Below are 22,645 nucleotides of genomic sequence, written 5' to 3'. Positions count from 1 at the left end.
CTCTCCTCCTCACTCCCTAGGGTCATGAAGTTCTGCTTCTGAAGTTAGAAATGTGGGGGCCGTCGGCTGCATTTTCAACTTGGCCTAAAAGTTGGAGTTCACACTACAGGCGCTAGGAACTTTGCCGCTTGGTCACCAACCTGAGCCTCCGGCTAGTCCGAAGAACGCGAAAAGCCAGGCCCAAGGCACCGGTTGTCATGGCAACCGGGGCGCTGGTCTCCCCGGCGACCTCGTCCCTAGGGAGGAGGCGGAGCTGAAGGCCAGGCGAGCCAATGAGGTCGAGGGGAGTTCGGGGTCGGACATCTGCGGTCCTCCCAGAGCCGGGGAATGGTTGAGTGACAGGACCGGGGGGGCGGAGCCGGCGCGGCTGCCCGAGGTGGAGCCCGGGTAGTGCGAGTAGCTCCGGCGGCCGCGCTGAGGCGAGGGTGACACACCATGCTCACGGTCCCTAGAGACCGTCGTGCTGGCGAGCCGCGCTCCGTAGCTCCCCGGTCCGCCTCGGCAGCGGTCAGAGTCGCCTACAGGAGTTGAGCTGCCCGCGCCGGAAGGTTCTGGCGAAGCTCTTGGAGGGGCGTCGAGCACAGTAGGGCGGCGGGGGTGCGTTGAGCGCTCGGGGGTCCGGCAGTCGGCTGGGATCGCCGCTGGAGGGGCGTTTCCGAGGCAAGGAGGAGGAGGAGGAGATGCTGCTCCTCTTCTCCCCCTCCCCAGGCTCCTTCTCCAGCTCCTTCAGCCCACGCCCGCAGCCGCTTGTGGGAGAAGAGGTGGTGGCTCTCGGCGCCCGCGGCGGCTGCCGGCGGCCCGCCCCGACGCCGCGTCCCCGCAGCCCTAGCCCGGCGCTCCAGTAGCAGGACCTGGTCTCGGGACCAGCCGGTAAGGAAGAGAGCCGCCCTGGGCTCTGCGCTGCATGTGCAGAAGTGCAAAACAAAGTACATTGCGCTAGCTCTCTTCCTCCTGTCTCTGCTTTTGCTCCAGTCCCTAAACCCAACTCCTCTGTTGCCCTGGTAGAAGGAACTTTTCTTTGGTTGTGGTGGTGGGGTGTTTTTGTACTTTAGAGTGGGGGTGGGGTGACTGGAGTGGGGAAGAATGAGATGAAACTCCATTGCGGAGTAGGTAGATCCATCTCCTCAGCGGAAGAAAGCCGGATCTCACAGGGGGAGTACGAGATTGTGGGGTAACAGGGAGTGACATTGCCCCGTCGTGCTTGCACAGCTCCGCTCTGTGCGTGCTTAAGGGAAGGGCTCCCGGAGTCTGTTTCTAATTTCTGCAAATGATTGTGGAGATGGTGTGGTTAGAGGCCGCCCAGAAGAATGTGTATGTGTAAGGGCTCGAGAAGGGGGTGGGATGGCGGGGAAGCGGAGGAAGAGGGGGCAGAGAGAGAGAGAGAGAGACACTGTCTGATGCAAGCTCTTTTATTGCTTTTCTTCTGCTCGCTAAAATTAACACTCTACCCTCCGGCCCCCTAGCCCCGCCGCTTTGCTCATTACGTGATACTGTAAGAGCAGACAGCTGGGAAGCTAAAGTTAAACCAAAGTCAAGAAAATTCTTAAAAAGTTTAATTTCCTTGTGTTGTGAATATAATGGAGAGAGGAAGATGGGGAGAAATATCACTAAGAGATTTACAGCAATACAGTTTTCATTGGCCATACACGTATATGATCGACACCACCGCACACTTCCAACTAATCTATTCGACAGCCTTGTGTCATTTTCATTTAATTGCATCTTTGAAACAACAAACGCGGTGACTTCATAGGGAGCTGCCTGGAGCTGAGCTCCCTCTCAGAAAATGGGGCAATCGGGTTTGTTTTCAAGGCAGGACCTGAACAAAATGTAGGACACCTGATCTGTGGGATGAAGGGCGCTGGTAACTAATTATAAATTTTAAGATTTTAAAATTTATATCTAGAAAGTTTACTAAAGGATGGGGGAAAAAAAGTAAAAGTGGATGTATTATGAAACAAGCTTTGGTATTTTCCCAAAGTCTTGATGACTGTGTTGGCAGCGTCCAGGTGAAAACTTGCTTCATGCTCATTGGCTGCTTGTAATGGTGCCAAGATACAAATTATTTCTAGTTTTAATATCACTAGGAGCATTTTTTAGTAAATTCATACATACATTGATTTAGTAAATTTATACAGAGGCTCATTGATGTCCAATCTTGTTTATTATACTTTGTTCATAACATTGTGTTCTACTTGATGTTCTAGAGGCTTTGTGGGAGTATGTGTGGGGAGAGGATAGGATGGAAATTAGAACTAAAAATAGAAAAATATTTGAGGTTAGTTGTTAAGAAAAGGTCTGATTTCATAGTGTTTTTCACTTTTACAATTAGAGAATTATAGCTTGCTTTACCATTATGTAGGTTTATCTTTGAATTTATATTTGTCTCACCATTTTTACTTGCATGTTAAGCCTACTTATATTTTTAAGGGTGATTACCAGCATCCAAAAATATAAATGGTTTTTCATGTCACAAGTTACATACACGCACACCATTAAAACCAGTGTCAATTTAAAAGTCAAATTTTAATACTATGATAGGGGTCACGTTATAAAACTTAAATTATCTTTTTGTTGTTGTTTTTGAGGGCTGCCTCCTAAATACAGTATGTGAATGTGGGAATTAGCTAATCATTTGTTTTGGAGTAGAAGATGGTAGGTGATCATCTTTGAATGAATGAAATTTATGTATTCTTCGTTATTGAGAAAAACAGGTGTTGATTTGTTCTGTCTTTAATATGTTAAGGGTTGGATGGAGAAATGTTGTAGCTTCTCCCATGTCAATTGAGTGTATGTTTTTCCAGCTCATCTTAGTGCCCAGCCCCAAATGTACTGGAGAGAAGGACTATAAGGGATAAACTATGACTTCTTTCTTTTTCCTCTTCACCCTCTTCTTTTGACAAAGGGTGTAATTTTTAAATAAACCCCAAAACATTTTTATGTATAATTAAATTATAATTAACACCATTTGAAATGGAAAAGACACACAACCATACTCCAAGCCAGTGCATTTAGTAGTTACTCCTGTCAACATATACTTGTTTTGGAATATGCTTTGAGAGAACTCTGTGTGGTTCAAAGTGTTCTCCCATTGGCCTCTGATGCAACCAAGTATGACTCATTTGAGTATCACTTTACAAGGTAGGGGCCTGAAAAAGGAGAATAGATAATGGGTCTCAGGATAGAAAAATCAGTGCTGATGGGAATGATAAGAATTTTTTGGTCTGGACTTCCTTTTTTTTTTTTTTTAATCCCTGAAAAACTCTCTTTTAATTTGAAAATTAAAATGAGTCAAACAACTCAGGAACTAAACTTTTTAGAGATAGCTTTTAAGATAGGGTCTCTCTCTGTTGCTCAGTTTCGAATCATGGCTCACTGCTGCCTCAGCTTCCCAGGCTCAAGCAATCCTCCCAACTCAGCCCCCAAAGTAGCTGGTACCACAGGTGTACACCACCACACCCAGCTAATTTTATTTTATTTGTTTTAAATAGAGACAAGGTCTCGCTGTGTTGACCAAGGCTAAAAGATAGCTTTTAATGAGTACATTAATGTAGGACTTTTGACGGCTTAAGTTAAAGTTGAAAGTTTCTTTTTTTTTTTTTTTTGTTTGAGATGGAGTCTGGCTCTGTTGCCCAGGCTGGAGTGCAGTGGCGCAATCCCGGCTCACTGCAAGCTCCGCCTCCCGGGTTCACGCCATTCTCCTGCCTCAGCCTCCCGAGTAGCTGGGACTACAGGCGCCCGCCACCACGCCCGGCTAATTTTTTGTATTTTTAGTAGAGACGGGGTTTCACCGTGTTAGCCAGGATGGTCTCGATCTCCTGACCTCGTGATCCACCCACCTCAGCCTCCCAAAGTGCTGGGATTACAGGTGTGAGCCACCGTGCCCAACCGAAAGTTTCATACTAGCTGTAAATGTCCCATCAAAACTCCGTCTGTAAACTGCTTTGGGAGATGGAATTCTAATAATCCTTTGAGTTTGGGGAGAAAATGAAAACATCTTTAAGACCATTATTCTTGTTTAGTGTCAGGCACTGTGACTAAGCACCCTGCTCTATCCTGCCCAACCCTGTTCCCAAGAATGTGTGACTGTCACTAGTAGTAAGGCAGTAGGTGGGCCATTGGTTAATTTCTCACGATAAAAAGATAGCAATTCCTACATAATCTTGTATAGAGTTAAACCATAAACTTCACATGTTTTTTTCCAGATAAACTTCACATGTTTTTTCCAAATGCATAGGAAATACAGGAATAGAGTCTGGTTTAAGTGCTTGTTTAGATGTGTTTGCCTTATCCTGTGCTCTGCCATTGAATCCTGCTTTTTTAATTTTTGTTTTGTTTTGATTTGTTTTCACACTGGAAAAGTATGAAAATTCTCTGAAACAAACTGTCTCAAAGAAAATCCTTCTGCCATAGTATAAAGAGTGTGGAGGACTCTGCTGTCTGACAAATATGTGTCCAAATCCTAGAGACTATTAAAGTTTATTTTTAATAATTTAATAATATATACCTCTCAAGTCTTTTTTATTTTGTTGTGTGTGTGTGTGTGTTTTCTTTTTTTTTGAGATGGAATCTCACTCTGTCGTGCAGGCTGGAGTGCAGTGGCGCAATCTCAGCTCACTGCAATCTCTGCCCCCAATCCTGGGTTCAAGCAATTCTCCTGCCTCAGCCTCCCTAGTAAGCTGGGATTACAGGCATGCGCTACCATGCCTGGCTAATTTCTGTACTTTTAGTAGAGACGGGGTTTTGCCATGTTGGCCAGGCTGGTCTTGAACTCCTGACCTCAAGTGATCCGCCCACCTCAGCCTCTCAAAGTGCAAGGATTACAGGTGTGAGCCACCATGCCTGGTCCCTCTCAAGGGTATTTTGAGGGTGAAATTAATATATGCAAACGTGGTTTAAGTGCAAGCTAACACTCAATATTTAGGTTGCTTGCTTCCTTGCAAATTTTCTTTAAAAAATTAAAATTAAATAATCACAAACACGTATGACTACTCAAATCATTCTTGAATGTGTAACTTGAATCTGGCTGAGCAAAAGGCCCTCTTTACCTACTAACCAATAAATGTCTTTGGTTGCATACTTCATCTATGCTTAATAAACAGTTTCTTTCTTTCTTTTTCTTTTTTCTTTTTTTCTAGTTTAGTACTATTCAACTCTGCCTGTACCTTAGAATCACCTGGGTAGCTTTTTTAAGTTTGTTAAATTTTTTTTTAAGAGACAGGATCTCACTTTGTCAACCAGGCTGGAATACAGTGGTGTGATCATACCTCACTGCAACCTTAAATTGCTGGGCTCAAGTGATCCCTCTGCCTCAGCATCCTGAATAACTGATACTACAGGCATGCGCTACTCAGCTAATTTTTTATTTTTTGTAGAGATAATGGTCTTCCTATGTTGCCCAGCCTTGTCTCAAACTCCCTGGCTTGAAGCAGTTCTCCCTCCTTGGCCTCCCAAAGCACAGGGATTCCAGGTGTGAGTCACTGCCCCAGGTCTGGATAGCTTTTAATAATCTCCATGCCCCGGCCTCAACTCAGACTAATTAAACCAGAATCTTTGCAGACGAGAGACCCTGGCATCCATATTTTTAGAAACTCCTTAAGAAACTGTAGTCAACTTTGGAACCAATATAAGACTCTACTAGAATTTAGTGTAGAAAATTTGGTTCCCACAAATGCAGCAACATTTTTTGTGTTGGATTGTATTTTATATTTATGTATTTCTTCTATATAAATCTTAAGAATTTAAAACACAAAAATGTCTCAGAAGCATCTATATATATGCCTGTCTACAGGACTTTTTACTATTTGGATGAGAATTTAAGGTACAAATATTTCCCTAGAGCTATACTGTCAAATGTAGTTTCCCTGGCCATATATGTTATGTAAATTTATATTTTAATTAAATGAGATACAATTTAAAATTCTGCTTATTACAACTAGCCATATTTTAAGTGCTCAGGAGCCACTTGCAGCTAGTAGCTACTGTAGCAGACAGCTCAGATATGGAACATTTCCTCATCACAGAAAGTCCTGTACTGCTTAGAGATTTTGAAATTTGTATATGTTTGTTATCATCTGAAGTGGCATATGTATAATTCCTATGTTATTTCCTTCAGATTTATAATTTAAAAATATATTGTGTTTTTTTGTAAAGTTACTTTTTTTTTTTTTAAGTCAGGAGAAATACCACATTTTTTATACATTTCCTCTTTCCTCAGTCTTTTGTACCTAGTTAAAGGTTTTTCTTTTCAAAGTTAACCAAGAAGAGGAAATTTAGTGTCCTTGTTTTTTTTGGGTTTTTTTTTTTTTTTGAGACGGAGTCTCGCTCTGTCGCCCAGGCTGGAGTGCAGTGGCCAGATCTCAGCTCACTGCAAGCTCCGCCTCCCGGGTTCATGCCATTCTCCTGCCTCAGCCTGCCGAGTAGCTGGGATTACAGGCACCCGCCACCTCGCCTGGCTAATTTTTTGTATTTTTAGTAGAGACAGGGTTTCACTGTGTTAGCCAGGATGGTCTCGATCTCCTGACCTCATGATCCGCCTGTCTCGGCCTCCCAAAGTGCTGGGATTACAGGCTTGAGCCACCGCGCCCGGCCTGTGTCCTTGTTTTTAATGCTTATATCAGTATGCTCTAAACCTAACTAATGGCTTAATTGCGCTTGTGTACTGCAAAAGTTTCAGGTCTGGAAATGTGATGTCCCAAAACACTGAAAATAGTCTCATTTCAACACAAATGTTAGGATTTGATTGAAAGTTTTCCTTTTTGATAAAGATCTTTTTTCTTTTGCATACAGAAATTCTGAATTATCAAATCATGTCATTGAGTTTTCAACAGAAAACTGTTTTATTAGTTTTAACATGAGCATAAAGGTGTGAGAGAAAATTTTTTTCCTACAGGGGAAGGCATCTCCTTGAAAAAAATGAGATTCCTAAAGAATTCCCAGTGTTTGGAAGCTAAGACTGTGTCATCAAACTTAGTGGTATTTGACACTAGGTAACTACTGATCCACAGCTTAGAAGAAACTGCTGTATGGTTCATCCTATACCTGCTCCTTACACACCTAAAAAAGATGTTTCCTAATCAAAGTTTTATTGGTTTAGTATGCTCTGAGTAGAAGAGGAACAATAATTAATTTAAATTAAAAATATTCCTTCTTGGTAGATGGTATTTTTATTTTATTTATTTATTTTTTTTTTTTACATAACCACGTTTTTTTACCTGCTCTGATCAGGTAGATTTGTATACAGAACATTGGGAGTTATATTGTTGAAAGAATGCTTGATGGAATGTTTTGTGTACAATATCATTTTCATGTTTTAATGCTTCCCCACTTAGTTGTAATAGAGTCTGTGGAACAAAAGTGAAACATTCTTGTTGAACTTAAATTAAGGTTAGAATGATTATGTAACCTGAGATTGTGTTAAAGATATTCAAAGTTATATTCTATTTTGTTTTTTGAGGAAAGGTATAGCCCGGGAATTTCTAAAAATTCTTTTAGCGCTATTTATGTATTTTTGCTTCTTCTAAAAAAGTGTAATTTTTAAAATAAACATTTAAATTATTTAGGGGATGATTATTTTAGGTCTTAGTGTAGTTAAATATTTCTTCTGGAACATGTAATTCAGTTTTTGAAGCAAAAATAATTAGTATTTTAGAACAGGAATTTCAGTTTTTAATGATAAATTCCCTTGTCAGTGTCTTTTATATTTCTGTCTTTAGCTGAGATGTAATTTCATGAAATTATTTGAACACCATATTGATTAAATTCATTCTTTACACAATCTGTTCTAATTTTATTTTCATGCTGGTTTCTCTGCCTGGTTCAAGGAATGAGCTTAAAGCAATGTGTAACATATGTCAATTTTCTAGTACTGTATGAAAATTTACCAAGACTGAAATGTATTTTTGTAGCTGTACTTCATGAAAGCTGTGACAGGTGTTTAAAAACAAACAAAAACCTAAAAATTAAATAATAAATCACTACAATAACATAATAGAAACTTTAGTTCCAGAATGTTCGGTTATCAAATCTACACCAGATAAAACTATTGTAGCTATACTATTCACTTGAGTTCTATTGGAGCTTAAATTCTGGCACTGCCTTAAGGAGTATAGAAATGAAAAACGGGATATGTGTTATTACATAGTACCCAGAGATACTGTAACTTCAGTTATAATTCAAGGTAACATATTCCTCTATGTTCACAGTTTGGGGCATATGATTCTTAGAGTTACAATGAAAAATTTAGAATATATTATTCTCTAATATTAAAACTTAATATTTAATGGAAATTTCCTTCAATTTTTAAACGAAAGAAAATATTTGAATATGGTTGCATAATACATCACACTCATTGGTGTGAAGACCAAATTGAGCTCTGTTTTTAAGGTAAAATTTTATCTGAATTTTTTTCAGGTTTACGTTAGTACATCAAACTTTCTAACTTTAAAGGGGTTTTAAGATTGTATTGAGATACTAAGATTCAATTGAAAAAATGAGTACTACTGTTCTTCCACCTGCGGGGATGCTTAAGAATCACTGTCTATGAACCACAATGTTTGAGTATTTTTCTAGGTGACTCTGTAATGATAAATCTGGGCTTATGCAACATTTGTATACCTAGTTCCCTTTCTAATTGTTCCTTATTCATTAATTCCTATTCTTTGCCAGACACTCTACTAGGCACTGGTGGTGCAGTTTCCGAGACATTTCCAAGGCGTTTCCAAGACAGGCAACTTAGTGGAATAGTCTGAGGCCACATAGCTTTAATCATCTGAGTTCATGCTGAATAAATCAATGTATTGGCAGGATGTATTGCACAGAGTAGCTGTGAAGATAAGATTAAATAACATGCAAATGGCCTTGTAAAACTTTACAAACATGTGGGTACCTATCTGAATATATATACAGGTGATTTGTTTTTAGATGTTGCTGTGCATGGTGTTGACCACTTCTGTTTGATTTAGAGAAACAGTATAGTATGGTATTTAAAGCATAGACTAGGAGCCAGAATGCCTGGGTTTTGATCTGACTCTGTGGTTTAGAAGCTCTGTGACCTTGCCCAAGTTGCTTAACCTTGCTGTACTTTATTTTCCTCATCTTCAAAATGAGGATGATAACCAAGCCTACTTTATGGGATTGTTGTGAGAACCAAATGAGTTATAACATGTAAAGCACTTAGAATAGTGCTTAATACATACTATGTATTTAATAAATATTAGCTATTATCATTTTTAGTATACTTATATTTGATTTATAACAGTTTTTTTAAACATTGGGTACAGGTAATATATGAACTTAAATGTGAGTTCTTGTTTCAAAGTTTATAGGCCTACTTTGTTCCTTGGGCCACATGTTCCTTCCACTCATTGCTTGGGCTTGTTGATATATGTGATGTGTGCCTGATTTTTACACACTTACTAGAACTTGTGAAATGAATGTCATCTTTTTCAAACTACTATAATTATTTTTCTGGTGTTTTCTTTTTTTTTTTTTGAGACAAGGTCTCTGTCACTCAGGCTGGAGTGTAGTGGCCCAATTCACAGGTCACTGCAGCACCTCAACCTCCCATGCTCAACTGATCCTCCTACTTCAGCCCCGCAAAGCACTGGGATTACAGGCACCTGCTGCCACACACACCCGGCTAATTTTATTTGTATTTATTTGTAGAAATGGGGTCTCCTTATGTTGCCCAGGCTGGTCTCAAACTACTGGACTCAAGGAATCCTCCTGCCTCGGCCTCTCAAGGTGTTGGGATTACAGGATGAGCTGCCATACCCGGCCTCAAACTACTCATGTTAAGAACACTGTATTTCCTGTTTGGGAATCACCTTTAGGCCATATGGCATATTGTTTTAAACATCCTTTTTGGTGGCATATCTCTTCTTTGAGAGTAGGTTTGATTTAATTAAATAATATATTTTTTCATGCTTTAGAAAGGTGAGTGATAAGTGTAATTTGCATTAAAATGAAAAATGGAGTATAAAGTAAAAATGAATATTTTAAAAATATCTAAACATAATTAGAAAAGAAGATTCCAGAAATATTTTTGATAACATTGTCTTTGAGGACAAGTGTACTTTACCCTTCTGAAGTGTCTATTTAGAAAGGTGACACTCTCAGATATATAAATTGTAGTTGTTAAAATGTACATGTTCACAGTCTCACACAGAATTATTACTTAATATTTGTGAATCTTACGTTGCGATGCTTCTGAGGCTACGTACTATGTAATATAACCTAAAATTCTTCAGAAAGTGTTTGTGATCTCATTTCTGAGCTGATATTGTGCATGCTTTTAGTAGTTTTTCTGTTTAAAATTATTTGGTATTTCTCACAGAACTTTAAATATGCTCTAATGTATGTTATGAATCCCCAAGATATGATATGTATGATTTTTCATTTATTAACTACAGAAATCATAACACATCTCTTAGCACCTCTTACACACAGTTTCCTTTTTTAACTATACAAAATGAGTCATTACATATATATGTTTTACATGTCATTTTGTCTTCACAGCTATTCTCTGCAATATACCCTGCCAATAAATTTATTTATTCAGCATGAACTCAGATAATTAGCATCACTCAGATGATGCTAATAAAGTACTTTGACCTAGTGGATATTTAAGAAACTGGATTTACTCTTCAGGGAGACTAGTTCATGGCCATTAAGATCATTTGGTACTTTTGTGCTTTGCATTGTTTGACATTTAATTATTTGTAATAATGTGATTAATTTATATAATTAAAAAATCAGTATTTGAGCTACTATTGAAATACTAAATTGAGTTTATTGTTAACCTTTTAACAAGACAAAATTAATGTCTATTTATATTCATTCTTAAGTATTTAACTTTTGTGAAAACTGAACTCAGGTAGTGTTATGACTTGTTTATTCATGGTTAGACCTAAATTAGGAAGCACAGTATAATAGAAAGAGCAAACATGTTGAATTTGGGTAGTCCTCGGTTTGAGTTTTAGCTCTTTTAGTAATTAGAATGACTTTGGATAAATTTAATCTATATCTGATCTGTAAAATGGAAATAATAATATGTATCTCAAAAGGTTTTGTGAGCTTTATTCCTGAATTATACACATATAAAATGATTGAGCATAGCCTACTGATTCTGTTTACAGGAATTCTTTACCTTTACTTCCCTCTTCAACTGTGTTACTGAGAGAAATAGTCGCCTAGTAAATCTGATTAATAATGCTGAGATAAAAGCAGTTTATCGCTTTATCACTCAGATTTTAGCCTCTTTAGTTTACATTGGTTTGATTAGGCCACTGCTATTGCTTTGGTTATCAGATTGTTTTATATGTAAGATCTTTTTAGGCAGAGTAGCTACATATAAGCTACTTTAAGACTAAAATGGTTGACATTTTAAAGGAAACAAAATAGGTAAATCTGCCATGTCCCCTTGAATATGTGAAAAATACAGAAATTGACAGAAAAAAATACCACAGCATTATTTGACCATTTAAAAAAATAGCAACAATTATAAATGTCTTATAAATACATTTAATTTTTTTGAATGTCCTTTGTCTCTTGTGTAAACTAATTATACTACTGTAACATATTTGACCACTCTATGATCAGAATTATTTTCCATAGTTTGAGAAATACTGAAAAATAAAAGAAAGTGGTTCCTACCAAAAAACTTAAAATCTTGCTTAAAACACACAAAGACAGGAAACCATTATATATTGTAAAATAATGATTAACTGCAATGAAAGTTTTAAGAAAGTGTGATCTGATTTAATCAGGATTCACTTGGGGAGTAGAGCGTGAGCTGAGTCTTGAAGACATTAAATGTCTGTAGATGAGAATGGTATGTCATGGAGCAAAACAAAAGATATGAGTAAGTGAATTCATGAGGGAAGTGCTTACAAAGAAATGCTGAAGATGCCCTGTCAAAGTGAGAAAAGGATGAGGACAGAGAAGGGAGTGCCTAAGAAACTAGGAAAATGTTATGTTAAAGAAAGTGCCTTAGGAGAGTCGAGAGTAAAGGACCAATAGTTTCAGATGCCACAGGGAGCCTAAGAGAGAAGGCTAAAGAAAAGTAGAACACTGTGATCAGTTGAATATTGCAGGGATAGAAAGGAAATTGAAATGGGGGATGATACTTGGTTTCAAAATAGTTGAGAGTTGGATGATCTGATCTATGAGATTTTATAGGGTCAGAACATTTTTCCTTTTTAAGATTAAAGGTGGTGAAAGTACAGATTGATTCTATGAGATTAACAGATTTAAAATGGCAGAAAGAGTGAGAATCATCTCCTTTTATGAAGATTGTCTGGATGGTAAAGGATGAGTCCTAGGTAGAGGTATTCATTTTAGTCAGGGGGAAACAACTTTTTTCTATAAGATTTAAGAGAAGGCTACAAAGATAGATGTGGACCTATTGATGAATAGAAATAAAAATAAAATTTTATAGATAATTTACACTTAATGATAGTATCTTCAGAAGGTGCTATCATAGGAGGCAAGATTATCGCCAGGTATTATTTGGGTAGTGGTGAAAATAAAGAGAGATAGGTAAAGTTGGGAATCATTGCTATTGGGAAAGTAATGAGAGGTTGATAAAGGATTTATAGAGGCTTTGTGAGTTTGAAGTTGAATAATTTGAACAGTGATGGCCTCAGTCCACATTTGCAGAAAATGAAGAGTAAAGTGAAGAAATTATTGCAGTCTATAATGGTCAAGTAAAATATGGGGCTTGTAGTAATGAGGAAATCCCACTGAGGCTGGGAGGACTGGGTGAAATGGAAAGTGATTTTTTTAGCACTTTCTAAATTTGCTCAATAAGCCAACTATTAATTGAATTAAAGCTATTTATCATTTTCCTCTATCTGCCACTTTTTTAGAACAAGCCGACAAAGGATCTTGATGCTAAAACAAGTATGTGATGTTTGTTTAATTGAATATACTGTGTGGATTAGTTATTGCTTGGTTCACTTAACCTGGGATTGGGGATTGGGAATTGTATTTAAAATGAGCCACCTACACTATACATTTAGAAAAACTGTTTAAATAAAAATCTCATTCTGTTTTTTAATATTCTTCTATACTAGTTGGTTTTATATTTGCCCCTAGTGTGGCTTTACTGTTAGCCTTTATGCTTATTTATTATGATAATCACTAGGATTTATAATTTAAAATTAATTGACTACTTTCTATAGAAATAGAAATGAATGAATGAAATAATAAAAATAACACTATTCTCCTCTTACAAGTTAGCAGTATACTTGGCAGATATCCGTTCCTAAAAAGTTTCTAAATGAATGGCATCTGTCCATCTGAAAATCACATAAATGTTTTATTTGGTGTACTATCAAGTGCAATGCAATTCAATAAATAGGTTTAGTCTTTTACCCACTCAAGACTAGATATTTTTTCTTAATTCTTGAAATAACATTATGAAAATCCTTGACTCTACAAATACTTGGTTGATTGCGTAAAGTCACCTAGTTGCTTGTTAAATAAGAGCAAAATTCAGTGTAGACCTCTAAAAGTACTATCTTAGCTAGCCGTATCATCTGAAGGATTGTCTTTGCCTTGATTGGTAACTGTCCATAATGGTGGCCAGTACATTTTCTGCTGCTTTTTGTATTTCTAAGAAAAATAACTCAAGAGGAAATAATGTTATTCCAGATGATAAATTAATCCTGGAGCACTTAGCGTTCTTTTAAATTCATTAAAGTTCTTAATCATATAGAATAAGACTTAAAAATTTGATTCTGTCTCAAGATAAAAACTATAATTGTATGTGCTATAAACAGCAAAATTCATGTTTATGATTCCTTCAAAACTATTAATTTAAAAAAAAAAAAAAGTCTTTAAATACCCTTACTACCCTAATGAGGGATATTAGAAAGATGTTTATATATCCATCTACATTTCACAACCTGTTTGTACTACATGAAAATATTTTAAAAAATATATCTATGCTGTCTGTAAATAGGATTCTATGCCATTATAATCTGTAGATTAAGCCAATAATTCGTATGTGTATGTTTATATTGTCTTTCACATCATCTAAATGAACACTGAAAATGATTCCAATGATAAGGTACTATTTGGATATTATTGTGTGCTAGGCACTGTATTTTAAGAAATTGACACATAGTATATTGTTTATCTTTACAGTCCTATTGAGGTACATGCAATTCTGTGAAGTAAATGCTATTATTATTTTACAGATGAGAAAACTGGGGCTTAGAGAGGCTTAATGAGAGGTAGTGGAGCACACACTTGAATCCAAGTCTGTCCTACTGCAGTCAGTTATCATAACTATAACTTCTCATATCAATAGTGTCTTTTAACATGAGCAGTATTAAGGTGGGGCAAAAAATCACCTCAATTTCCTTAGAAAAGATGAAAGAAACCTTGGCAGTCTAATTTGGCATCTAAATTCATGAGATTTTTTATGAGCTTTCAAAACAGTTCTTGCAATGATATATTTTCCTTTTAGCTTTTCTTTTTTCAAGGTCTTCCTCTACTAACTTGTCACTTTTGGTCTTCACAGTGCTGAGTTCCTATAAAACTGTTGAGTAAAGTAAAGATAATGAAGTGCCTTTTTGAAAATCTTTTAACAATGTTTAGATGCTCATCGTTTGTAGTAATATAAAATTGGAAACAAATAGGTTAGAGAATAGGAATGATTTATTCTAAATCCTTACAATAGAATTTTGTGGTCGTCAAAAATTAGATTGATAAGGAGCTTTTTGTAACATGGAAATATAATGTTAAATAGATAAGGTAAAACCTGGCTAATAAAGCATAATCATAGCTATCGTTTTTGTATCACCTTATTTTTTAATAAAAACTTTCAATTTAAAAAGGCCAGAAAAAAACAATGAGGGACATTATAAAGATTTTTATAAGGAGAAACAACCTATTTTAGGAGTAGAAAGATTAGATTGTGAAGAATTCATTATGTATAGAATCTGATTTGTTAAGTTGAGAAACAAATTATGGTATTTTGCCTGAAGATTTTTTTCTTCTAAATATGGAGGAAGCTTACTGATTCTAATGCATTATGTTATTCTAGTCAATTCTTGGAAGATTTACTTGAGTCTGGTTTGCTGCTTTACAAAGATGATTAGGTAATAATAATGATAGTACATGCTTATAAAATTAGGCGGGGTTGCTGCTTTACAAAGATGGTTAGGTAATAATAATGATACTACATGCTTAGAAAATATACTGTGTAATAAAAATTTAATTCCTCAAAACAACCTTATGGTAAATACTACTATTAGCTTCCTTTTTATAGATAATGGAAACAGAGATGCGCTTAGATTGATTAATCTGCCCAAATATAGATGGTAAGTGGGAGAGCCAGCATTTTGCATCTCGGCAATCTGGTTCCGAAGCCTGTATGCCTAAACACTACACACTAGGTAATTTAATAGTGAAAATCATTTATAACTTTTAGTTCAGAGTTGGAAATAATTATCTTATTAAGGTAATAAGGTAATGGCCTTTTTAAAATGAAAGTTTTTATTAAAAAATAAGGCAATACAAAAACAATAGTTATGATCGTGCTTTATTTGACAGGTTTTACCTTTTATCTATTTAACATTGTATTTCCGTGTTACAATGAAGAATAGTTTTAAAAATCATCCTTTGGTTTGGTTAATGGCAGTTATTTACAGAGCCCCAAACTGTTGGTGACTGCTAACAAAGTTTCTTTTCTTCTCCTTTGAATTGACTCTTTCAGTAGGACTGGATGCTTTGTATGTGGTGATGTAAAAAGTGTCTGAGGAGAACTACAAAAGTTTCTAAATTTTAGTTTATCACATAGTTTTAGAATTCATTCACAGTTGGTTGCCATTTGCTCTTAGTTGGAGAAGTGGACTTTGTAGCCTAGAGTTCTTTAAGACATAAAATTGGAATCACTATTAATCCTTTCCCTCAACTGGCTGTCTTCACATCTATTTTTTTTCTTAAGAGTTATGTACTACTATCCCGATGCCAATAGTTTAGATGATCATGTAGTTCTTTTATTAAGTAAACAGTTTTGTTGTCCTGTGAAGAGGATGAGTTGTGCAGACTTTAGTTATAACTGATAAAGCTTATTATTAAGTATGTTATTTTATAGAATAGGTAAAATTTGTATTTATATAAGGTTGAAAATGTACAAAGATTGAAAAGTAAGTCATCTTTCTTTTGCTTCCAAGTCTCCTTCCTGGGGTGCTTTTCTGTATCCTTCCTTGTCAGTAATGTCACTGAAACCAGGAGGAGACATTAATGTTGCACTAAACTGGTGTTTTAGTCTCCCTCAGTGTGAAACTTTGTATGTACCCTCATAGTACGCTATAAAGCTCTTGGCTTTTTAAAAGAATTTATACAAATAAAATATTCATCTTTTTTTTTTTTTTTTTTTTTTTTTGAGACAGAATCTCGCTCTGTCGCCCAGGCTGGAGTGCAGTAGTATTCATCTTTTATATATTAAATGGCATAACTTCTTTTTTCTGCTTTTCTTTTTTTTCTCAGATTACCTCATTAGTCAAACATGTTTCACACTTTTGACCTCTTAATCCCTTTCTTTTGTTAGCACTTAAATATCAGTTAGTAGTAAAAGCAAACGTGGATGTCTTAGCAGTACTAATTTTACAGTGTTGTTTAAGTTGAAAATTTTCTTTTAATTGAGTTTGACAAATATTGGATACAACTGAAGTTGGATTATTTTATAGTTGGAAGGAGGACTTACATCTATTTCAGTTATCTTATAGAGCATTGGGGTGCAAAGAAGCTAGATACATAGAAATTTTTTAAAACATGTTTGTTTTTCTAGTTTTCTTTCCTTGGCTTAAGTATGAATACTAAGACTAAATATGGAGTTAGTCTTATTATGTACCTAAAGTTTAGATTCAACATGGTGAAACCCCGTGTCTACTAAAAATACAAAAATTAGCCGGGTGTGGTGGCACACACTTGTAGTACCAGCTACTCAGGAGGCTGAGGCAGGAGAATCACTTGAACCCGGGAGGCAGAGGTTGCAGTGAGCCAAGCTCGTGCCACTGCACTCCAGCCAGGCGACAGAGGAGACTCCATCTCAAAGATAAGATAAGAAAAATTATGGGGGTACTTCCTGCAGCCCAGTAATCTGTAGTTTAAAAATGTGCCCCAAAGACAGCTTTCCTACTATTGGTAGAAAATAAGAACTCTTTTCAAAGTATCTTTCTAGGAATCTATCTCCCCTTTAGAGAAATTAGAAATTTTGGTCATGCTTTTATGCAGTTACTCTCAAAGTCAAAAAATGTTAGTTTCTTAGAATATTATTGTACGTAGCCTAAATCAAGTGTCACTAGCCTAAATGCCTGCAGGGGCAAAAAAGGGGCCAGGGCAGTTAAGTGAGGAGGAAAACAATAGTGAGTGATGGAAACTGTAGTGAACTAAAGAGCTCAGACTAGGTAAAGTGGGAAGCTACTACCCACCTTGAGTGCTGCCACATATTCCCCCCCCCATTTTTATATGAAATCTCTCTAATTTGTGAAGTCTTCTAATTTGTAAATGTTGGGCTGCAAAGTTACACTTTTGCAAATATGGTGTAGGCCGTTGTCCTATAGGCCAAATAAAACATGTCAGCAAGCCAAATAAAGCCCATGGGCCACCTATATGGAGTTTATGCCATAGATTATCTTAACAACCTTACACTTGCATGAACTTGCCTATTTTGTTTTGACACTTATTAAGGGATAATGGTGATAATGATTCCCGCTGTATGTTTTGATTAGTATTTTACCTTAACATATTAATGAAGTAAAAACTTGGATTTTTTTATGTAGGAAGAGAGAGCAAAAGACTAGTTCCTAAAATGTATAGAAGATGATGTCATATGTAAATATATGACTTGATTTCCATTATTTTTCTTAGAAAAATTTTATTCTGAGCCCCTTTTATTCTCAAGTTCTGCTGTTCCTTTTTCCTACTTTCACATTCAGTATCTCCCTGCTTCTCCCACGATTGTTATTTTCATTTGCAAGAGTTATAAAAGAAAAATCCTCTTGTAGAAACTCTATAGAAAGTCAATCACTTTGTGATTTATTTAGCTGCACAAACTTTCAGACATTCTTCCTCATAGCATTACAATTCCTTACTTAGTCTTAATATTACTTCTTTTAAAATTGCTTTTTAAGCAGAAGAATGGACTGCCTTTAAGGCAGTTAGTGAAAAGACCCACAGAAACAATCTAGAGGGATGATCTCATAACTATGTAAGATTTGACCCCACTCCATCAGGGATGATTGAACTGAGATGCCATTTACAGTGGTTCAATACAGAGAAATAAGCATAAGTTAGTGAAACTTGTAGCCAAGATGGAATAACAGGGATAAGATTTACCCTCCTGCCTGCAAAAAACTGGAATAAGGACAAAATATGTGAAACAACAATTTTCAGGACACTGTATATCAGATAATAAAGGGCAGTGATCCGTGAGAGATGGAAACAAGATAAGCCTTATTACTACCTCTACTTACTACCTTGAGAGAGTTTCCAGGCTGTGGCATATAGTGGGAGAAACCAGATGGAGAATGGTAGACTCCCTGAGTTCAGGAGATGGAGCTGAAAGTCTGAGGAGACCAAGGCAATTAGAGTTAACAGGAAAGACTACTAGAGAAGTGAGAACTGCAGAGAAAAATCCCTGGAGATCTACAGATGGTCCCCTTTGAGTATTCAGCTGAGTATTCAATATTACATGCATGTCAGGAAACAACCAGAGGCCTGACAAGGAACCACACAAAAGGATTCAAGGAAACCTTACTTGTGCTCACACAGGGCTAGGAATAGTGCCTCTTCCCACAAACTGGGCTACAAATGTTCAAGATTTATGAGGCACTGGGTAGAGCACACAGAGGAATCTTGCTCAGTAATGAGGAATAATTAGCCCTAGACTGAGTACTGCTCTGGACAAGTCCAACAAATCTTTAAAATAAGTCCTGAAAAGATCAAACGTTAAAGTTTTCAAATAATTTAACTTCAAGCCTGAGCAAAACTCAAAAATATTTACAAATATTTGGCACCCAACAAGATAAAATTTATGATATATAGCAACCGGTAATTTTCAGGCACACAAAGAAGCAGGAAAATATGATCTATAATGAGAAGATAAATCAATAATCATAACTATCTCAAAACTGACACAGCTTAGAATTAGCAGATAAATACTTTAGAAGTTTTATGTAACTATATTTCATATGTTCAAAAGTTAAGTAGGAACATATTAAACCTCTAAAGACTCAGAAAATGAACAGAATATCTGAGCTGTGGGAACTTTAAATAGCTCAATATATGAAATTTGAGTCCCTGAAGCAGAGGAGAGAAGAAGCATGATAGAAAAAATATTGGAAGAAATAATGGCTGAGATTTTTCTGGATTTGATGAAAACTATAAACCCACACCTTCAGAATCTCTGTGAACACAAAGCATAGGAAACATGAAGAACATTACACCAAGGCACATTGTATTCAAACTGTTCAACACCTCTGATAAAGAGAAAATCTTAGAAGTAGTCAAAGAAAAAGCCAGAGGAAAAGGCAAGCGAGCATGTGGGGCAGAGAGAGGAAATTGGGTTATGTACAGAGGAACACAGATGAGGATTACAGTACATTACTTGTCAAAAACAATGCAAACAAGAAGGCACAGTGACATCTTTAAAGTGCTGAAACTGTCAACCTAAAATTTCTACCCAAAGAAAATATCTTTCAAAAACAAAGGTGAAATAAAGTGGTTTCCCCCCCCCCCCCCCGATGTACAGTAGCTGAAAGAATTGATAACCAGCAGATCTGCATTACCAGCAATGTTAAAGACAGTTGTTCAGGCAGTAGGGTAATGATACCAAATGGATTTACACAACTAAATGAAGAACACTGGAAATGCTAACTACATCGATAAATGTATCTGATACTTTCCTAATTATTGAAATTGATAATAGGCTGAGAAAAGTAAATTGGCCCACTTTATAAGACTTTTAAACTGCAGTAATGAAATAATAATGGCTAACATTTTGACTACTTACTATGGGCAGGGAATATTACCTTGGGGGCCGATCATGTGGGTAACCTCTGCCAAGCACTTACCAGAATTCCAAATTCCCATAAGGAAAGCAGGTGTTCAGCATAAACCATATTGTTTGCACAAATAATTTAGACGCACCATGTGCCACTTTTAAGAGTTTGGGGAGTAGTGGCCGGGCACGGTGGCTCACGCCTGTAATCCCAGCACTTTGGGAGGCTGAGGCGGGCGGATCACGAGGTTAGGAGATCGAGACCATCCTGGCTAACACGGTGAAACCCCGTGTCTACTAAAATTACAAAAAACTAGCTGGTCGTGGTGACGGTGCCTGTAATCCCGGCTACTAGAGAGGCTGACGCAAGGGAATGGCGAGAACCCGGGAGGCAGCACTTGCCATGAGCCGAGATCACACCACTGCACTACAGCCTAGGCAACAAGGTGAGACTCCACCTCAAAAAAAAAAGAGTTTGGGGAGTAGTGAGAGCCGTCCTGAAATCAGAGTTCTCAGATGCCAGCCAAAGGTTAACCTTGCGAGCAGGCCTGCTATGTTAATTCTTTTTTGCATTGCTAGACGAAGAATAAAGACTTTTCCCGTCATGTATCTTTTTGTTAGGAAGGAAAATCTTTCCTGGTTTCTCTCTCACTACATTCTATCTCAATACCATTAGATAGGCTGGGTTGCTTATATCCTCACTGCAGTAAGACTGGGAAGTTAAATACATAGAATTTCTGACCTCTGTATTGGAAGACAGATTCTGCCAACAAGGAGGAAGGGCAGTGGAAATGGAAGAAGAATATCTGTTAGGAGTTGTGTGTTTTTCTAACTCATAATTGTCAATCCTATTGTTTTTAAGGGTAAGGGACTCAGAGATACATGGCTAGGAAAAATAAGCACCATGGCATTTACTTTTTATATAAAATACAATCGAATTTATTAGCAAATTTTTCATTACATAGGTTAGCTTTTGTTGTAATATGCAAGACACATTTGTAGACAAAGTGTTTAAGACAAAATATGTGTCAGTAAACTGAACAGAAAACCCAAAAATTACCCCTATTTATAAACAGAACAAAATAACCCCACTCTAAATTACTCTGTTTGATTTATTAGTTTAAATGAATTGTTTTTACTAAAACTGTAATACTGCAATTTTGTTTGCACACAAAAGTTTTTGTCAACACTATTGTATGGTTGATTTTACAAATTGATAAGATACTATTCTTCAAAAAGGATAATTTTTTTTTTTTTTTTTTTACTATAAGAAGTTTAATCATTTCTCAGTAAAGCTATTATTTCTTGGTTTGACTTTTAAAAATTTCCTTTACTTCTGACAGAATACTTTTGACGTGGTCAATTAAACAAATAGCCAATTCATGCCAAAAAACCAGTTGGAATGATCAGATAAATGTAAATGGGTTTTTACAGTGAAACAAAAACCATCAAGATATATTTCCTGATAATAAGGTTGCGTTGTCTTGCCATGGACTAAAACAAAGCAGTCCTGTAATGGAAAATGTAAAGCTTGCATACCCGAAAATCTCAGTACTAAAGGAATGCTACCAATTCCAGTAAAGTATTGTTGATTTTGGAAATAACTTCTAACATTAGACTGCTAAGATGTAGATTTAGATTTAAGAAACCTGAAATGCCTTTCATAAACCTCAGACCTAAAAATTATACTTGGTTTTTGAATTAAGAAAAAAACCTGATTGTATTATAATTGTACTGATTACCTAAGATGTAATTAGTAATTGAAGTTAAGGGATTGTCATCCAGATTCTGAGTATTAACTAACAAGTTTGAATCTGCTACTGAACTACATGTCTAGTCCTAGCATATATTATAGTACACAATTTGTTTTTAGCAGATTTTTCAAGTTCCTAGGAATTAATGGACCTATTAGTTGTAGGTTTTAAGAGTAACTCTTTCACGGTCTATTGATTGGAACTAAGGATTTATCATGTTTTGTTAGTCCAAGTGAAATTTTAGAAGACGGCATATGCTATTGAATTGATTTTGTTTTCTGTTAGCTAAATACTTTTAAGAATGACTTTCTAATAATGCAGATACAGAAATTACATAGTGACTATGCCAATAAAACCTGACAAGCTATTTTTAAGCTGAACCATAAAGATGATCAAATATTATTAGTTTCATATGGTTCAATCTGATATTTATATGAGTGTATTTCTGCAAGCACAGGTATATAGTGTTGTTAATTATTCAGTAGAATATTTGTGTGTTAATTCTGTTTTGATCCTCATTTTCATTCCCTACTGTCTGTCAACCCTGAAAGTTATTACTTGTAACAAGCAGGAAGCAACTTGTTAGAAAATAACATATATTAATTTGCGTTCATTATAGCATTTTACAGACAATATAGTGTTAGACTTGGAAAACATGTTAGAGGTCCTCTGAGGCCACCCCAGTCACCTAATAGAGGAAAATCCCTATGACATCCTCTGCAGATGGTTATTTCCCTCTGCTTAACCACTTAAGGACATTATCTCAAGAGTTTTTCTATATTATTAGAACATACATATACGATACTGAAAACTACCCAATTTTAACTCACTGCCCTCAGTTCTGCATTCTGTTAGAAATACCATAAAAAGACTA

The 22,645-nt window shown here is 36.4% G+C and overlaps 1 protein-coding gene across 5 annotated transcripts in view; it reads left to right on the top strand.

The window, feature by feature from the left end:
• Window positions 1–387: 387 nt before the first annotated feature.
• Window positions 388–22,645, top strand: part of PTPN13 (protein tyrosine phosphatase, non-receptor type 13) — a 223,063-nt gene continuing 200,805 nt past the window's right edge. For 3 of the 5 annotated variants that reach the window (XM_025385719.1, XM_025385718.1, XM_025385717.1), the window contains exon 1: window positions 395–870. Coding sequence is in view for 1 of the 5 variants with exons in the window: in XM_025385715.1 (XP_025241500.1) it covers window positions 1,852–1,864 (13 nt within the window). In the remaining 4 variants the exon portion in view is untranslated. Of the gene's footprint in view, window positions 871–1,776; window positions 1,865–22,645 lie in introns of those variants that run through there. The other 2 variants (XM_025385716.1, XM_025385715.1) reach the window with 2 other exon arrangements.

Source organism: Theropithecus gelada, chromosome 5 (assembly GCF_003255815.1).
Source record: "Theropithecus gelada isolate Dixy chromosome 5, Tgel_1.0, whole genome shotgun sequence".
NCBI classification, from domain to species: Eukaryota; Metazoa; Chordata; class Mammalia; order Primates; family Cercopithecidae; genus Theropithecus; species Theropithecus gelada.
Note: the sequence above shows the minus strand (reverse complement) of the source record. Positions and strands in the feature narration are given on the sequence as shown.